The sequence below is a fragment of the Mus pahari genome, chromosome X (genome assembly GCF_900095145.1).
Source record: "Mus pahari chromosome X, PAHARI_EIJ_v1.1, whole genome shotgun sequence".
Classification (NCBI taxonomy): domain Eukaryota; kingdom Metazoa; phylum Chordata; class Mammalia; order Rodentia; family Muridae; genus Mus; species Mus pahari.
The window spans coordinates 62365979-62383747 of NC_034613.1; the positions used below are offsets into that span (position 1 = coordinate 62365979).

The following is a 17769-nucleotide window of genomic DNA, read 5'->3' on the forward strand; positions in this document are numbered from 1 at the left end:
GCCACTTACTAGCTGTGAAACTTTCCTTGCCTTGGTTTTCCCACCTGTTCCCTGAAGGAAATGACCAAAGCTCCTTCTGGAGTCATTGAGAGGACAAAACGTGTTAATATTGTATATTAATCTTTTCTTTTTCTCTAGATGGTCAATGGGCACTTTGTGTGAAGCTAGGAAATGCCTACCTTGGATGGTGGCCTGTTTTTAGCAGTTCCAGTTGTGTACCTACAGCCAGTCCTCTCATACACCTGCGGAAGCAAACAAAGGGGATTAAAATTTTGCCTTGTGCTGTTGGGCAAAGGGGCAGCCAAGGATGGGTTGGGTTCCCAACCTGGGCCAGCTGGGATGTTTTGGGCTGGGCATGATTGCATTGAATTCAGGAGAGCTCCACTGGGACCATTCCTGAAACAGGAGCTGCTACTCAGATCACTGGTGGCCCACCAGGTAGGTAGGATCTAGGGCTGGTTTAGGCACCATGTGTAGGAACAACTGAGTCTAAGAACACTGCCTCAAAGCTGCTGAGGACAGGGAGAAGCAAGAGTCTGTAGGGTTGACTAAGCTAGAGCCAAGCAATGGAGGTCAGGCAACACAGTGATACCTATATGATACCTGCAGGCATTATGTCCCCCAGGGGTGTTGGCAGTGGAGCTAGAAGAGCAAGAACCAAACTTTTGACCCAAAATGAGAGAGCTGGCATCATCCTGGAATTAGGTGCAATGTAAGGAGGCTGTCTGCTTGGTTCCCTACCCCCACCATCAAGGGCCACCTGCCACTTCATCCTGGATTTTGCTTGCTGCTACTGTGAACTATAGAAGTAGCAAAGACTCTAAAGTGAGTAAAAGTGTCTCTGTACAGTGGGCCCTTAGGCTAGTTGGCCCCAAGGTGCCCTATGAGAGCAGCAAGGAAGCCAGTTGCTACTGGCACTCCCTTCCCTCCTATGGTAGAAGAATCCAGACCCATCCTGGAGGACATTCTGGTCCTATGTCTGAAGCCCAGGGCTCAATTCTGGCAAAGTCCCCTGTGGTCTCCCTGCCTCAGCCCCTCCCATGCATTATCCTCTTCTGGTTTTCCCCACTACCATTCTGTACCTGGCACAACTTTGCCAGTCCTTGGGGGTAGGACTGGGTGGGGACAATCTTCTCTCAAGCCAGTAGGCGGGGGAGAAGGTCTTTGCCATGAGCTGTCTTTGTCAGCGCCTCCTCTGCCTTAGCCTAGACAAAGACAGGCATTGAAAGCTGGGACTAGCACTTCAGCCAGGACCAAGGCTACTGACACTGAGGCTGAGGCTGGCATTTCAGGGGCTCAGTGCCTTTGGCCCTGTGGTAAGGGCTTAAGGGCTATCCAGTGCTCTTTAAGGAGACCCAGAGAAACTCAGAGAGAGAGCACTCTGCACTGGCACAGGAATTGTGAACCACATGGGGAAAATTGGCTCAAGGAAACCCTGTCCTTTTGTCTCTACATCCCAGGGGGGTTCTCCCTGGAGATGGGGAGTGACAGGGAGCTCCCTGGCTAGAACAGCCAGAGTGGGGGTAAGAACACCAGATAGCAGGTCCCTGGCCTGGGCCTCTGGACAGAGGGGACATTGTTGGGGTGGAGGCAGGGCTGCCTTGGCCAGGCCACTATTGACAAAGCTGCCAGCTGTGGTGGAGCCCCGTCTCCAGGCCCTTGCCCCCTCCCCTGCCTCCCTCCTCCCCCAGGGCCACCATGAATGGGGCTGAGACTCAACTGTCTCCCTCCCACTCAGGACAATGCCCCCCACAGCCATCTTGTGCCCATCGCCACTGCCCTGAAGCAGCTGATGTGAGGAGACCCACTTCTGCACTCCGTAGTGGTGGTAAGTCTGGGCCCTATGTCCCAAAAGGTGTCCCAAAGAGATGCAGAGTTAAATTTAGAGTTAGAGATAAATTTTCCTCTATCACCTCTATACATGGGCACTAGAGAAAAGTGTATTTCCTGTCTGTGCTCTTGAGATAAGGGACTTGGGGGTCTTTCTGAGTAGCAGTGGGTGGCTTCTAGTGGGCACATGACTAACTGTGATGATCCCAACTCAGTTCAGAAACTGTCACCAGCTCCTGCTCTCTTTCTAGAGCTCTACTCAGGGTTAAATCTGTCTGGATGTCACCTAGTTAGGCAGTTGGTCAGTGGCTGCTGCTGACTGCCCTTGGAGGAGAGCTGGGTCCTCTCCACTCACCTGGAGCTACCTCTATCCTACTTTCCCTCTCTCTGACCTTTCATAGCTCTTCTCATCAGTGCTCCTACATTGAGGACCCTTCTAAAACTAGGTTTCCACAGACTCTAGCTGCTGGAGTCCATCACTCTTGTACTCTGAGCTGCCTCCTAGTGCCTCAGAGTTCCCCTAGAACTGTCTAGGCTGGCTTAAAGCTCTCCTACCACCCCTATACTGGCCACCCAGTAGTGGTCTAAAGCCCTGGCCCTGGCCACCTATTCATTACTGTTTTGGGAGTAGTGTGCCTATGTCTGGCTGCATCTTGGCCAGAAGCCAAAGCTCTTCTTGGTTGTCTTGTCCAGTTAGTGAAGGTTCCTATATGAAGCTGGTTCTGACTGCATAGAGTGGGTTTTCTGTCCCTGTCCCTTTTGCCATGGGTATCCTGTCTTTACATGTGATGATCTGGCTTCTCTTATCATCATGTCTTTTTGTCTAGGTAACAATATCTAGTTGCCCTGCAGACATGACTTCCTTTTTCCATTTCCCTCCCTTTTCCTGCCCCTGTCACTCAGAATCCCTCTGTCATGCCTTTATGGCTTCTCAGGATCTGTCCTCTTTCTAGTCTACATGCAAATAAAGCAGAAGATGAAAGAATTCTTTCCTTGTGTGTGTCCTCATCCCCATCCTGTCTCATTCTCTGTGTCTAGGACACTTTCTTTGTCCTTTCTGTCCTCTTCCTGGCTGCCTCCCTCTAAGTACCCCCCACCCTTCCTCTCTTCTTCTCTCTTCCTCCCCTCCTTCCCCTGTCTCTCTATCCTCTTTTGCCTTCCTCTGGTCATGTCTCTTTCCTAGTTTAGCTTCCATTCTCTCCCTTGCCCACTTCTGCCTGTCGAAGAATGAAGCATTTTCAGCATTCTCCCATCAGGTCTTATGCTGACTGACTTCCTCCAGGCTCCTGTGATGGCTCCCTGGTCTCCCTTCAGCCTCCACCTGCTGTTGCTGTTCCTGCTGCTGCTGCCCTTGATCAGGGTCCATCGTTTCTCTGTACCAAACACCAGCTTCAACCACCTGGTGCTGGCACCAGACCAGGGCAAACTCTACGTGGGTGCAGTGAATCACCTCTTTCAGCTCAGCCCTGAGCTGAAGATGGAGTCTGTGGCTGTCACTGGCCCTGTCATTGACAGTCCTGATTGCGTGCCTTTCCGTGACCTGGCTGAGTGCCCACAGGCCCAGCTCACTGATAATGCCAACCAACTCTTGCTGGTGAGCAGCAGAACACAGGAGCTGGTGGCTTGTGGGCAAGTGAGGCAGGGTGTATGTGAGAAGCGGCACCTTGGGGATGTGACTCAAGTGTTGTACCAGGCTGAGGACCCTGGTGATGGGCAGTTTGTGGCTGCCAATACCCTGGGAGTGACCACAGTAGGCCTAGTAGTGCCCTTGCCAGGCCAAGACCTCCTGCTGGTGGCCAGAGGCCTGGCAGGCAAACTCTCAGCAGGAGTGCCACCCCTAACTGTGCGCCAGCTGGCTGGGCCACAACCTTTCTCCAGTGAAGGACTGGGAAGACTTGTGGTGGGTGACTTTTCAGACTATAACAATAGCTATGTAGGAGCTTTTGCTGATGCTCATTCTGCCTACTTTGTGTTCCGTCGCCGTGGGGCTCGGGCCCAGGCTGAGTATCACTCCTATGTAGCTCGTGTCTGCCTCAGAGATGTCAACCTTTATTCCTATGTGGAAATGCCACTTACCTGCCATGGCCAGGGCCTTATCCAGGCTGCCTTCCTTACTCCAGACACCTTGCTAGGTGCATTTTCAGCAGGCACAAGTCAGGCACAGGCGGCCCTGTGTGCCTTTCCCTTAGCTGACCTGGACAGGAGTATGGAACAAGCCAGGAGACTTTGCTATACTACTGGTGGTCAGGGTCCTAGCGGCATGGAAGAAGCCACTGTGGAGTATGGTGTCACGTCCCGTTGCGTCACTTTGCCTCCTGTGAGTGGTGAGAGCCTGGCTCCCAAATTTTGACTGGGGGTTCTATCTTCACTTTCTGTGCCTTGCCCAGCTTTGCCAACCCTCTCCCCCTGTGACATGGGATAGAGTACTCTCCAGGAATAGCTACTGGTTCACCTCTTAGCTGAGTTTATCAATAGGTAGCAGTTGGCTCTGTCTCAAAACTCTGATCTGCTCTCAGCCTTTCAATTCCTCCTAACCCCTTTCTCACTGACTGTGGGATATCCTCTGTTCCTAGGGGAGTACCTACCCACTCCCTCCTGAAAACTGATTCTCTATACCTTGTCTATCTAGGACTCCCCTGAGTCATACCCCTGTGGTGATGAACACACCCCAAGCCCCATCGCAGGCCGCCAACCCCTGGAGGCCCAGCCTCTGCTGCAACTGGAACAGTCCATCAGTGCAGTGGCTGCTCTCCAGACAGATGGGCACACAATAGCCTTCCTGGGAGACACCCAGGGCCAGCTACATAAGGTGAGATCCTGACCAATGGGAATGGTTTTAGATGGCCTTTACACTTTCAAGCTAGGCCTGGTCGCTCTGCTATGCGTGGTCCAGGATACTCCATCTCTCAGCTGTGTTCCACTGTGGGTCAGAAGGCCTCATTGCACCTGGGCATCTGGTAGGACCTACCTCCTGCTCTGATTCCCAAATGAAAAACTACCTAGGAACCTCTGCAGGCAGCTGTGCCTTCTCTAACCAATGAGGTTGTTGCTGATGGTAGATGGGGGATGATATGTAGGCAGGCCCAGAGAACCTGATGCACAGAAGTAGCCTGGATCCAGGATTTTCTCTAAGGTAAAACATGCCTTCTAGTAAACGTTTTGTCTTTGTAGCTGCCCGTCCCATGTGGTAGAATGGCCTGGTATTCAAGAGTCTTAGCCAGGGCTCCTCTCTTGCCCCAGCCTTGTTATTTCCTAGAGAATGGCTTAACCTTGAGGGTACTGAATGGGAGAAAGTGACATTTTTCTACATTAATGGCCTATCAGGAGGGGTTGTCTGGCTCTTGGGTAACAGATTTCTTCCTCAGAGTCTTTATGGAGCCAGGAAAGCATGTGACTTTTTTGTTTTGTTTTGTTTTTTTGAGATAGGGATTTTCTGTGTATCCCTGGCTGTCCTGGAACTCATTCTGTAGACCAGGCTGGCCTAGAACTCAGAAATCCACCTGCCTCTGCCTCCCAAGTGATGGGATTAAAGATATGTGCCACCACTGCCTGGCAGCATGTGCCTTCAATGGCCAGCATTAAGCCAACAATAGAACTGGCCTTGGCTTGGCAGAGTGGCCCAGTTTTATCTTTGTGCCTCTATCTAGGTCTTTCTAAACAGCTCCCATGGCCAGGTATACCATTCCCAGCAAGTGGGGCCCCCAGGCTCAGCCATCAGTCCAGACCTGCTGGTAGACAGCAGTGGAGACCACCTCTATGTCTTGACTGCCCAGCAGGTAAGGCCTGTCTCTGGGACTGGATGTCTTAGAGACCCACATCTTTGTAACCACCTTTATCTCTCCCTCACTGCCCATCCAGGTAGACCGGATACTTGTGGCAGCCTGTCCCCAGTTTCCTAACTGCACTACCTGCCTCCAGGCCAGGGACCCACTATGTGGTTGGTGCATCCTTCAGGGCAGGTGAGCATGGGCCCAGGCTTGAACCAACAGACACTGGGGGTCCAATAAACTGTCCATGAAAGCAGCTGTAGGTGTGCCAAAAGGCCAACTTGGCTCAGTGTTGCTGAGCTCCTTGATACCATCTCAGATCATTGGATCACTGTTTACCTCTCACTCCTGTAGTCTTACCTTAAACCAGGCCTCTGATCTCTCCCAGGACCCATGACTTGCTGCTGGTGTTCCTTGGCCCACTCCAACCTGGACTGTCAGCCCAGGAGTCATTTATGAAAACCTGAAGTATAGGCTGGGTATATAGCTCAGTTAGTGGAGTGTTTGCCTAGCATGCACAAAACTCTGGGTTCAACTCCTACCACATATAAGTTAGGCATACTGCATGGTGCATGCCTGGTGGTGCATAGTTGTAATCCCAGCACTTGGGAAGTAGAGGTAGGAAGACTAGAAATCCAAGGTTACCTTCAGCTATAGTTTCAGGCACACCTGACATACATGAACCCTTGTTGGAAGAGGTGGAATGAGGGAAAAAGGAAGGAAGGAAGGAAGGAAGGAAGGAAGGGAAGGGAGGGAGGAAGGGAGGAAGCTAGTGTTTTCCTCTTACTTACAATTAAGACTACAACCTGCACCCTGGCCATGAAACCCTTACTGTGCTCCAGCCAGATCATCCTCCTAACCCCATGCCAGGAAACCTGAGACTCACAAGGCAACTCAGTGGGTCCTCTGCCTGGCAGGTGTACTCGGAGAGGCGAGTGTGGACGGGCAGCCCAGCCAAACCAGTGGCTGTGGAGCTATGAAGACAACCACTGCCTCTATATCCAGAGCCTGCTACCAGCCCAACACCCCCGTCAGGAACAGGGTCAGGTGAGGCGCTGACACTGCTGGACTTGCAGCTAGTGAGGCCATTCCCTGTGGGAGCACAGTGTTAGCTGTTTCCTGTCCATTTCTGCCCTAGCTGCCTCTGCCCATAGCCCCAGCATGACATTTACACCACTCTGCTCTAGCTCCATTTACCTGTATCCCTCTCATGTGTCACAGATCATTCTGTCTGTTCCTCGGCTGCCCACCCTGGCCACGGATGAATACTTCCACTGTGCCTTTGGGGACTACAACAGTCTAGCTCAGGTGGAAGAGCCCCATGTGGTCTGTACCACCCCTCCTCAAGATCAGATGCCACCTAATCCTCCAGGCTCAGGTGAGTGGACCCTTGAGTAGGGATCCCAGGGTGGAACTGCAGCAGGAAAGAGCTACAAGACCTTCTCTGCCACTACTGTCCCCTTCCAGATCATGTCACCTTGTCCCTGGCCCTGATGTTTGAGGATGTGGTATTGACTGCCACTACATTCTCCTTCTATGACTGCAGTGCTGTTCAGGCCTTGGAAGTGGCTGCCCCGTGAGTTCCTGGGCCTGGCTCCTGATGGGTAAGGGTGGAAATCCCAGATGGCATCCAACCTGAAAACACCCCTGCCCTTTCAGGTGCCGCACTTGTGTGAGCAGCCTGTGGCGGTGCCACTGGTGCCCCCAGAGTAGCCATTGTGTATATGGAGAGCACTGCCCAGAGGGTGAAAAGGCTGTCTACAGTGCCCAGGAGGTGGGTATGACTGACATACAAGCTACTTGTGCCTGATCAATCCAGAAGGCCACCCCAGCAGGACAGTACCTGAAATACCCAGGAGCAGTCCCATGCAATTTTGAAGAGCTAAGGCTGTCTTTTTCCTAGGTGGACATCCTGGTTCGTGGCCCGGAGGCTTGCCCCCAGGTTGAGGGTCTAGCAAGTCCCCAGTTGGTGCCTGTGGGTTGGGAGAGTCATGTGACCCTGCACATTCAAAACCTTCACTATTTCCAAGTGAGTAGTCAGGTGGATGGGAGAATAGTGGAAGACTAGACAATGTCCACAAGATTATGACATCTGTACCTTCTAGGGTCTGCCTGCCTTGTACTACTGCTGGCTAGAGCTGCCTGGAAAACTGCAAAAGCTACCTGCCTCCTTAGAGGAGATATCCAGGGACTCTGGCCTCATTCACTGTCAGGCCCATCAGGTGAAAGGTTGCTTGGTGTCTTGGGCAGCTCCCATCCACTCATATGAACACACACACACACACACANACACACACACACACACACACACACACACACACACATATACACACACGGGGAGAGAGAGAGGGGAGGGGGGAGCGCTCTGCCCAGTTCCTCTTCATCTTACCATTAGTTACAAAAGCCCACCCTGTGCCAGGAACAGTGTGCCTGCAGCCTCTGTCCCTCTGTTTAGAGAAACAAAGGACTATCATACCCATTTTAAGGAGGTATTATAGAGGAAGCAGGGGGCAGAGATATCCCAAGTCAGGAGTCAAACCTGACCCCTGCCCTCTGCCTGCAGTTCTACCCCTCTATGTCTCAGTGGGAGCTCCCAGTGCCCATCTATGTAACCAGGGGCGAGATTCAGCGGCTGGACAATGCTGGTGATCTTCACGGTAAGCCCCGAGGTGACAAGGCAGGTGGGGGGCAGGATGTGCAGCTCATGGGCAATGGCTCAGCATGCTGCTCTACCTTCTCTAGTGACTCTATATGACTGTGCCATGGGTCACCCTGACTGCAGCCACTGCCAGGCAGCCAATGGGAGCCTGAGCTGTTTGTGGTGTGGTGATGGCCAGCCTGCCTGCCGCTATGGGCCTCTATGCCCACCAGGTGCTGTGGAACAGCTATGCCCTACACCCAGCATTGATGTGGTGAGACTCTGCCCCTGTAGACTCTAGCTTCCCTACTCCTCAAGGTCCTTGCCTTCACTGTCTGATACTCCCCCATGTCAAGCTGCTTACTTCAGACTCCCAATCCCTAGTAGTTTGGTCTAGACATTTTCTAGTATTTGGCTGACTGGGCACCACCACTGCAGAGTGGGATGTGGGTTTGGAGAATCCTATCTGCCATCCTTCTTTGCTACAGATTGAACCCCTGACTGGTCCCCCAGAAGGTGGCTTGGCCATCACCATCCTGGGTTCCAACCTTGGCCAGGCCTTTAATGATGTGCAAAATGCTGTAACTGTGGCTGGCCAGCCCTGCAACCCTGACCCTTCTCTCTACCGCATCTCTGCTCGGTGAGGATCCTCAGCAGGCTGGGGAGGAAAGGGATGCTATTCAGAGTAGGCCTTCAAAAACTAGTCACCCACCGGGTGTGGTGGCGCACACCTTTAATCCCAGCACTTGGGAGGCAGAGGCAGGCGGATTTCTGAGTTCGAGGCCAGCCTGGTGTACAGAGTGAGTTCCAGGACAGCCAGAGCTACACAGAGAAACCCTGTCTCGAAAAACAAAACAAGGGCTGGTGAGATGGCTCAGTGTTTAAGAGCACTGACTGTTCTTCTGAAGGTACTGAGTTCAAATCCCAGCAACCACATGGTGGCTCACAGCCATCCATAATGAGACCTGACACCCCCTTCTGGTATGTCTGAAGACAGCTACAGTGTACTTACATGTAATAAATAAATAAATCTTTAAAAAAAAAAGATTTATTAGAAAAAAAAGAAAAGAAAACCAGAACAAAACAGAAAAAAGAAAAAAAAAGAAAGAGGAGAGGATTTCAGCCAAGAAATGTGATGTCCTGGGTCAGAACACAAAAGGGAAAGAGGCAGCAGAGGAGGATCAGACTCCAGGCAGCCCCTGGCAGGCTGTTCTAGGCTCCCCCAGGGCTTGAGCAGCTACCACACTTTGATTCACTAGGATTGTATGTGTGACATCTCCTGCTCCCAATGGCACTGCTGGGCCAGTCCAAGTGGCCATTAAGAGTCGTCCTCCTGGCATCTCAACCCTGAACTTCACCTACCAGGTCAGTAACTTTCCTAAAGTGTGAAGGAAGAGTACATAAAGATATCAAACTGGATCCAGAAGGGAGCAGGAAGTACTGCCGCTGTGTCCAAGAAGGAAGTCACATGATCTCAGTGGAGAGCAGGCTGGGGACAGTGTTGTGATGACAAGGACACTGTCACTGGCAGCTGCCCAGGAGGCAGACAGGCAGTACAGAAACAAGAACAGCAGACAGTCTGGGTGAAGAACACACACAACTTGTTGCAATCCTGGTAAGGGATGAGGAGAAAGTAGAGATACCCTCAGATACTAGCCTGAGTTCTGGGCACATAGACCACTGTGGAATGGAAAAGCCCAGGGTGAAAGTAGGAGGCAGGGGTGGGTTAGGAAAGCTCTGCTACAGTGTCCAAGTTGGTGACTGGACCCTGGAACTTAGAGCTTGGGAGGCCCCAGGTAAAAGCTGCTTAAGTGGGAGAAGGTGATAGCAAAGAGGGAAGCTAACCTATGCAAAACTGAAGAAAGGCATGGTCCTTCAGGAAGGAAGATGTAGTCTAATGAGGCTTCAGGACACAAGAGACTAATGAGTGGGCCTATACCTAAATGCTGGAGGGTCTTGAGGATTGGCCCTGTGTCTACTCCAGCCTACTCTGTTCCCTAGGACCCTGTCCTGCTGAGCCTGAATCCTCAGTGGGGCCCCCAGGCAGGGGGCACCCAGCTCACCATCCATGGGCAGTATCTCCAGACTGGAGGCAACATCAGTGTCTTTGTGGGTGACCAACCTTGCCCTATGTGAGTATCCAACCCAGCTCAACTGTTCCAGGCCTGGCCACTCTCAACTGTTGGGCCCTCTTATACAATGGGGCAGTGGATTCAAGGCTTGAAATTCTTAGAGAAGTGGTACCATGCCTATCCCTAGTAACCTCTGCCCTGCTGAGGGAAGCAAGTGGGCCTCTTCCTGGAGGAGTGGGCCTCTCACTAGGGCTGAGCCCAAAGTGAGAACCTATCCCTTCCTCTTGCAGCCAGGAGCCTGTGTGTCCTGAAGCCATCATATGCCACACCATGCCCCAGACAGAGCCAGGAGAAGCAGTGGTCCTCATAGTCTTCGGGCATGTTGAACGCAAACTGCTCAGCACCCCTTTTCGATACACAGCCAACCCCCAACTGGTGGAAGCAGGGCCTAGTGTCAGCTTCCGGGGGTGAGTTCTTGGCCAACTCACAGTGAACCACTTGAAAGATCGGGTACTAGTGCTGAACTACCCAAGATCCTTTTAACTCTTTTTACTTCAATCCTGTATAGAGGTGGACGAGTGATTCGAGTCAGGGGTACAGGCTTAGATGTTGTGTGGCAGCCCTTGCTGTCTGTGTGGCTGGAGGATGAGCCCAAAGTAAAGGTCTTAGGGGTCCAGGCCCAAGATGTGAACCCGAGGAGAAGCTGTGGTGCCCCTGCTGCAGATCCCCAGGCTTGTATCCATCTTGAGAGTGGCTTACTACAGGTGAGTCTCCTACCACCTTTAGCAGAGAATGGTGCCATCTACAGGGAATGCTTAGTGAGGGGGCAAAGGAGGTCACCAAGACCACTCACTGATCTGTATCCATGCACCCCCGCCAGTGCTCCACCCTCTGCTCTGTCAACTCATCCAGCCTCCTCCTGTGCCACAGTCCAGCAGTGCCAGATGGGGCCCTCCCAAAGAGAGTCTTCTTTGCCCTAGACAACATGCAAGTAGACTTTGCCAGTGCTAGTGGGGGCCAGGGATTCCTATACCAGCCTAACCCTCGCCTGGCTCCACTTAGTCATGAGGGGATTACTCACCCCTATCACCTCAAGCCAGGCCATATCCTAGATGTGGAGGTAAGTGTGCCACCAGCCAGGCACTGCCTGGGCACTCACCATCCTGAGGAGGATGAGATGGGGTCAGAGGGAGGAGTCCCACAGGGTCAGGCTCCTGCTATGTCTCCCAGGGCGAAGGCCTCAATCTGGGGATCAGCAAGGAGGAGGTGCAGGTGCATATTGGAGATGGAGAGTGCCTGGTGAAGACACTGACGCTTACTCACTTGTACTGTGAGCCACCACCCCAAGCCCCTCAGCCCACCAATGGTTCAGGAACCCTGCCGCAGTTTGTGGTGAGTGTGCGCCCCTGGTGGATGGGCTGCGTACTGCAGGTCCATGCTCAAGAGCCCCTCTTTTCCAGGTGCAGATGGGCAACCTGCGCCTGACTCTAGGCTCTGTCCAGTATGAAGCAGAGTCCATGATGTCCACCTTTCCTGTGGAGGCCCAGGTGGGCCTGGGCATGGGCACTGCCGTGCTGATTGCTGCCGTGTTCCTCCTCACCCTCATGTACAGGTGAGGATGTTCCCTCATCAGAACATACGGGCAAATTTCCCATGGCAGGCCCTACGCCAGTGGCCATCCTGGTCTGGGCCTGTGGCTATGCCTGGCCTCTTGCTCCAGGCACAAGAGCAAGCAGGCTTTGCGAGACTATCAGAAGGTGCTGGTGCAGTTGGAGAACCTGGAGACTGGTGTAGGTGACCAGTGCCGCAAGGAGTTCACAGGTATGTGGGGACACAGGTGGGAGGACAGGGCATCTACCAGGCCTAAACCTACATCTTGTTGGGTCATGGCCTGCAGATCTGATGACTGAGATGACAGACCTCACCAGTGACCTAGAAGCCAGTGGAATTCCCTTCCTGGATTATCGAACATATGCTGAGCGTGCCTTCTTCCCCGGCCATGTTGGCTGCCCACTGCAGCCAGGGCTCGAGGGACCTGGGGAAGAGGGTCGCAGTGTCACCGTGTGCCAGGGTCTCACACAACTCTCCAATTTGCTCAACAGCAAACTCTTCCTTCTCACAGTGAGAGCCACATGAATGGTGGGGACAGGCAGGGCAGGGGAGTCTAAGCTGGTAGGGAGGTGGGGCTGGGGAATGGCCAGACCCAGGTAGAGACATGCCACTAAAAGAGGGAGGGTGTGGTGCTTTGGAGAATGAATACCAACTCCCTGTCTAGCTCATCCACACCTTAGAGGAGCAGCCAAGCTTCTCCCAGAGGGACCGCTGCCACGTGGCTTCACTACTTTCTCTGGCTCTGCACAGCAAGCTTGAGTATTTGACCGACATCATGAGAACTCTGCTTGGTGACCTAGCAGCCCATTATGTACACAAGAACCCCAAGCTCATGTTACGCAGGTTGGCCTTGACCTGAATGTGGGGGCAGTGGCAGGGGCAGGGGCTTACCTCTGACCCATTGCCAATACAGGTGGTGTGGGTTCAGGCCCTGAGGTCATGAGCCAGGAACTCCAGGAGTGGGCTCAGAGAAGATCTGAGGACTATCCTCACTAGGGCCTTGGGGCTTCTTCCATACAGGACTGAGACCATGGTAGAGAAGCTGCTCACCAACTGGCTATCTATCTGTCTCTACGCCTTCTTGAAGGTGAGGAGCACTGTCCAGCATTTAGGAGCTTCTGCCTGGTTGTGGTCTCCATAACTGATACCCAAATTACCCCAGGACCCCTGGCTCAGACTTTGGGTGGGCCATCAAATGAAGGTCATAAGATCCTTTTCTCTGCTCAATGGACCTATGAGAGGTCCAAGACAAGAGAGTGCTGGAAAGGGAAGACATTGTTCCCCTTCTCCAACTGTTAAGTAGGGACAAAAAGGGCTTGGGGCCCAGGCCAGGGGCCTGTGATAGCTTGCTGGCCTTTGCTCATCCTTAGTATAGGCTGCTAGTTAACCCTCTCAGTCCCACCACGTCCTGTACTGGGTCTTTCTGGATCCACTTGTCTTGTAGCCAATGGCTGGCCCATCTTAATGGTTGTAGGAAGTGGCTGGCGAGCCACTGTACATGCTTTTCCGAGCCATCAAGTACCAGGTGGACAAGGGCCCTGTGGACGCAGTGACAGGCAAGGCAAAACGAACTCTGAATGACAGCCACCTGCTACGAGAGGATGTGGAGTTCCAGCCCCTGACCCTGATGGCACTTGTGGGACCAGAGGCTGATGGGGCAGCAAGGAACAGTGGAGTGCATCGAGTGCCAGCCCGGGTGCTTGATACAGACACCATCACCCAAGTCAAGGAGAAGGTGTTGGACCAAATCTACAAGGGAACCCCCTTCTCCCAGAGGCCTTCAGTGCATTCCCTAGATCTTGGTAAGAATGCCAGCCTTACTCCCTGCTCACTCACCGCTCCTCCCACACCACTCTTTCCACACCTGTAGCTAGCTATTCAGCTACTGCTAATGAGGAACTCAGGAAGTAGGCTGTGTGCTTATGGGCTTCTCTGGGTCTCTCCAGAGTGGCGCTCAGGCTTAGCTGGTCACCTAACCCTGTCAGATGAGGACTTGACCTCTGTGACTCAAAACCACTGGAAGAGACTCAACACCCTACAACACTATAAGGTGCTAGTGGGTGGCAACAGGACAAGGTGGGTGGGGCAGGGACTGCCTCTAGGATCAATTTGTGATCTCATTCCCCACCTTCAGGTCCCAGATGGAGCAACAGTGGTACTCATTCCTCGGGTGCACAATGGTGGCACTGTCTCCCAGAGTCTGGGCCAGACTGGCTGCCCTTCTGGAGAGAGTAAGTCCTTGGTCCAGACATTTCCATCTGCCAGGAGCCCCAGCACTGCTTGGGTAGCCCAGGGTTAGATTAACTAGAGCCCCAAGCTGGGCCAGCAGAAGTCCTGGCCATTTTATCTGCCTTATCTAGGTTCCACACCCCTCCTTGCCAGTGGGATAGCCAGATCTCCAGACTGAACCAAGATGTGGAAATTCTAGAAACATGGGGTGTTAGGCTGAACAAGTTCCTGAGCCATCTCTCTCTTGTTCCCTACCTTCTCTGTCCTTGCTCTTTTCTCACCTCATCCCAAGAGAAGTGTGGGTTGTGTATCTTTGATTGCATGTTGAGGGCAGGAGCGTAAGACAGAGGCCAAGCTTCTGTGCTCTTAGACACTCCCATGCTGGAAGATGGTGAGGAAGATGGAGTTCGGGTCTGGCACCTGGTAAAGGCCACTGAGGAGACAGAAGGGGCCAAAGTGCAGCGCAGCAGCCTCCGAGAACGAGAACGAGAACGAGAACGAGAACGGTCACGAGCCAAGGCCATTCCTGAAATCTATCTTACTCGCTTACTTTCAATGAAGGTTGGTGTTACCAAAGTAGTCAGGCAATGGATCAGGGTTGTAAAGGAGTTGTGACTGAGCTTGGGAAAAGGTATGGTTCTGATGAGGCAGGGGGTAGCCCCCTTTACACCTTGCCTTTACATGGTCCTCATAACCCACCTACAGGGCACCCTGCAGAAGTTTGTGGATGACACCTTCCAGGCCATTCTTAGCATGAATCGGCCTGTGCCTATTGCTGTTAAGTACCTATTTGACTTCCTGGATGAGCTAGCAGAGAAACATGGCATTGAAGATCCAGAGACCCTGCACATTTGGAAGACAAACAGGTACCTTTCCTGTTGACCTCTCTTCTTCCCACTGTGTGGGTGGTCTACTGAATTTCAGAGGGACAGGGACATTATGACAGGGTAGCAGGTCTGGGATAGGAACCCAGACTTTATAGTATCACCCTGAGTTTCTGCTCTCATTCTATAGCCTAGACTAATACTAGGAGGTTCTGGGCTCAGATTACTTGGGCCATGAGGATAGCTTCCTATGGAAAACAAAGCCTGAGTTCACTGCTGCCTAGGTCCCCAGCTACAGGACAGACATCCATGTGGAGGAGTGGGGAGCTGGAAAACAAGGGGAAGAGGCCACAATGGCAGGTCAGGCCTCATCCCCACACCCGACCTGTGCCTCCAGCCTACTTCTTCGATTCTGGGTGAATGCCTTGAAGAACCCACAGCTCATCTTTGATGTACAAGTGTCAGACAACGAGGATGCCATCTTGGCTGTCATTGCACAGACTTTCATTGATTCCTGTATGGTCTCGGAGCATAAAGTCGGCCGGGTGAGGGCAGAAGCAGTACACCAGAGGCAAATAGAAGAAAAGTTTGTGGGGAAACCCAGTGCAGAGCCTGGGTGCTGAGAGGGATAGCATCATAGAGGTAGGAGATGGTAGTGTATATGGTTCTGCTACCTCCCTGTTTACACTTCTCACCTCCTCTACTTGGAGTAGGATTCCCCAGTGAACAAACTGCTCTACGCCCGGGAGATCCCTCGCTACAAGCAGATGGTGGAGAAGTAAGTATTAGAGCCTTTGGGGTTAGGGATCAGAGATGCAGGTCTCTAACTCTGCTGACTTCTCCAGGTACTATGTGGACATTCGCCAGAGCTCTCCAGCGAGCTATCAAGAGATGAACTCAGCTCTGGCTGAACTCTCTGGGGTGAGACATGGCCCAAGGGACCCAGTCCTCCACATTTAGGGGGATAGTTACTGGCAGACCAGAAGTGGAGAGCCTTGGGTTTTAAGGTCTGGGATAAGGTACTCACTGCCCCACATGCTACCCATAGAATTATACCTCTGCTCCCCACTGCCTGGAGGCTCTTCGAGAACTTTACAACCACATCCACAGGTATTATGACCAGGTGAGACCAGAACACACTTGAGGGGAGAGGGCAGGCACTTGGAGGAGGTGTATCCAAGACAATGGCTCACAGAACCCCCCTGACAGTGTTGGGGGAAATGGTTGGGGGTGGCCCAGATAGAGGGAAGAAAGGATGGGAGCCATCCTGTGCTGAAAGGGCACAGGTTGGGAAATGGTCTTGGTTTTTACCTAGGCCTCCCTGGGCAGGTCTAGAGCAGAACCCCCTACTCTATTGCTCCAGGCCCTTGTTGAGGTAGAGAAAGGACTGATAGCCCTTAGTTGATGAACAGGTATACTCTGCTCTCCTGACAGATTATCAGTGCCCTGGAGGAGGACCCTGTGGCCCAGAAGATGCAGCTGGCTTGCCGCCTGCAGCAGGTGGCTGCCTTAGTGGAATACAAAGTGACTGACCTGTGAACTAGGGCCACAGTGATTACCTGAGACCTGCCAACTTATAGATCAGTGAGCAGGATCCACCACCAAAGTACCGTATGACCCGGACTAAGCAGTGACTGAGGAGGGGGTCAGTAAGGCTATCTAGAATGCCTACTGCCTCCATCAGCTTGATTCTAATTTATAATGATCCCTACCCTCTTTCCCACTGTATTTATATTTGCTTGCTGGAAAATCACATCTGGAAATAAAGTAGAAACACATCTTTTAAAAAACAATCTCAATCTGCTGCCTCTGCCTTTTCCTGCCAAGTATCAGCTCTCCTGAGTGGGGATTGAACCATCTGTCTCCCTACCTTCTAACTCAAGGATGTCACTTCTCCCAATACCAGGGTTTACTACCCAGACATGCCCAGGCTCTGCACAGGGCTTCTCTACAAGCCTTTCTTCTATACACCTTTGCCCTAAGTCCAGTGGTCCAATCTGGCACCCATGGGGAAAGATATATACTTTTCCCTGTCCTTCCTTTCCTGCCCTCCCAGGCCCTGAAGGGAACTGTCCTCTCTATCTATGCCTGCCTCACTGTTACCAGTTCTTTCTTATCATAGGACACTGGACAAAGTGTCTCCTACCTTGAGATAAGTACTGCCACTGCCAAGTCCCTTCCACTTTATTCAGAAGTTTCTGGCTAGCCTCCTATCTTCACTTTTGCCCCTTTATTCTCATCTAAAAACAATTAGTCTCTCTCATACTCTCATCTCATTGTTTTAATTTTATGTACATGGATGTTTTGCCTGCATGTATGTCTATATACTCCTTGTTGTGTCTGGTGGCCAGGAAGGCCAGAAGAGGGTGTCAATCCTCTGGGAACTGGAGTTGTAGACATGTGAGCTGCCACATGGGTCTTGGGAATTGAACTTGGACAATAGCAGCCAGTATTCTTAACCACTGAGCCATCTCTCCAGGTTGTTTTTATTTTTAAAGATAGGGTTTCACGCATTCCAGGCTGGCCTTGAACTTGCTATGTAGCTGAGCATAACCTGGAACTTCTGAGTACTTCTTGAGTATTGAGATCACAGGCACATGCCACCACAACTGGTTTATGAAGTTCTAAGCATCACTTTACCAACTTTAGAAAGCCCAAAAGAGCAAAAGTACTTGTCTACTTTTCTGGAACTCTCCAGTGACACCCATAGACTCCAGATAGGGCCTCAGTTGTTTTCCCAGGACTTAGTATTCTGTAGCATGCTGGCACAGTGTACCCTGAATGCTTCTGGGGACTTA

The 17769-nt window shown here is 52.2% G+C and overlaps 1 protein-coding gene across 1 annotated transcript; it reads left to right on the top strand.

Moving 5' to 3' along the window:
- Window positions 1-1741: 1741 nt before the first annotated feature.
- On the top strand, window positions 1742-16736 carry Plxnb3 (plexin B3). The gene is made up of 35 exons (XM_021188645.2): window positions 1742-1828; window positions 3087-4147; window positions 4460-4639; window positions 5478-5606; window positions 5689-5789; window positions 6515-6644; window positions 6819-6975; window positions 7065-7173; window positions 7257-7371; window positions 7501-7626; window positions 7703-7819; window positions 8161-8254; window positions 8340-8509; window positions 8724-8875; window positions 9495-9600; window positions 10237-10367; window positions 10598-10774; window positions 10876-11071; window positions 11188-11427; window positions 11538-11699; window positions 11768-11919; window positions 12028-12128; window positions 12205-12428; window positions 12583-12761; window positions 12939-13005; window positions 13393-13720; window positions 13865-13968; window positions 14053-14149; window positions 14518-14708; window positions 14853-15013; window positions 15369-15516; window positions 15685-15749; window positions 15817-15892; window positions 16020-16094; window positions 16406-16736. The coding sequence occupies exons 2-35, from the start codon at window positions 3092-3094 to the stop codon at window positions 16508-16510; spliced, it is 5721 nt and encodes a 1906-aa protein (XP_021044304.1). The 5' UTR covers window positions 1742-1828; window positions 3087-3091; the 3' UTR covers window positions 16511-16736.
- Window positions 16737-17769: the final 1033 nt, after the last annotated feature.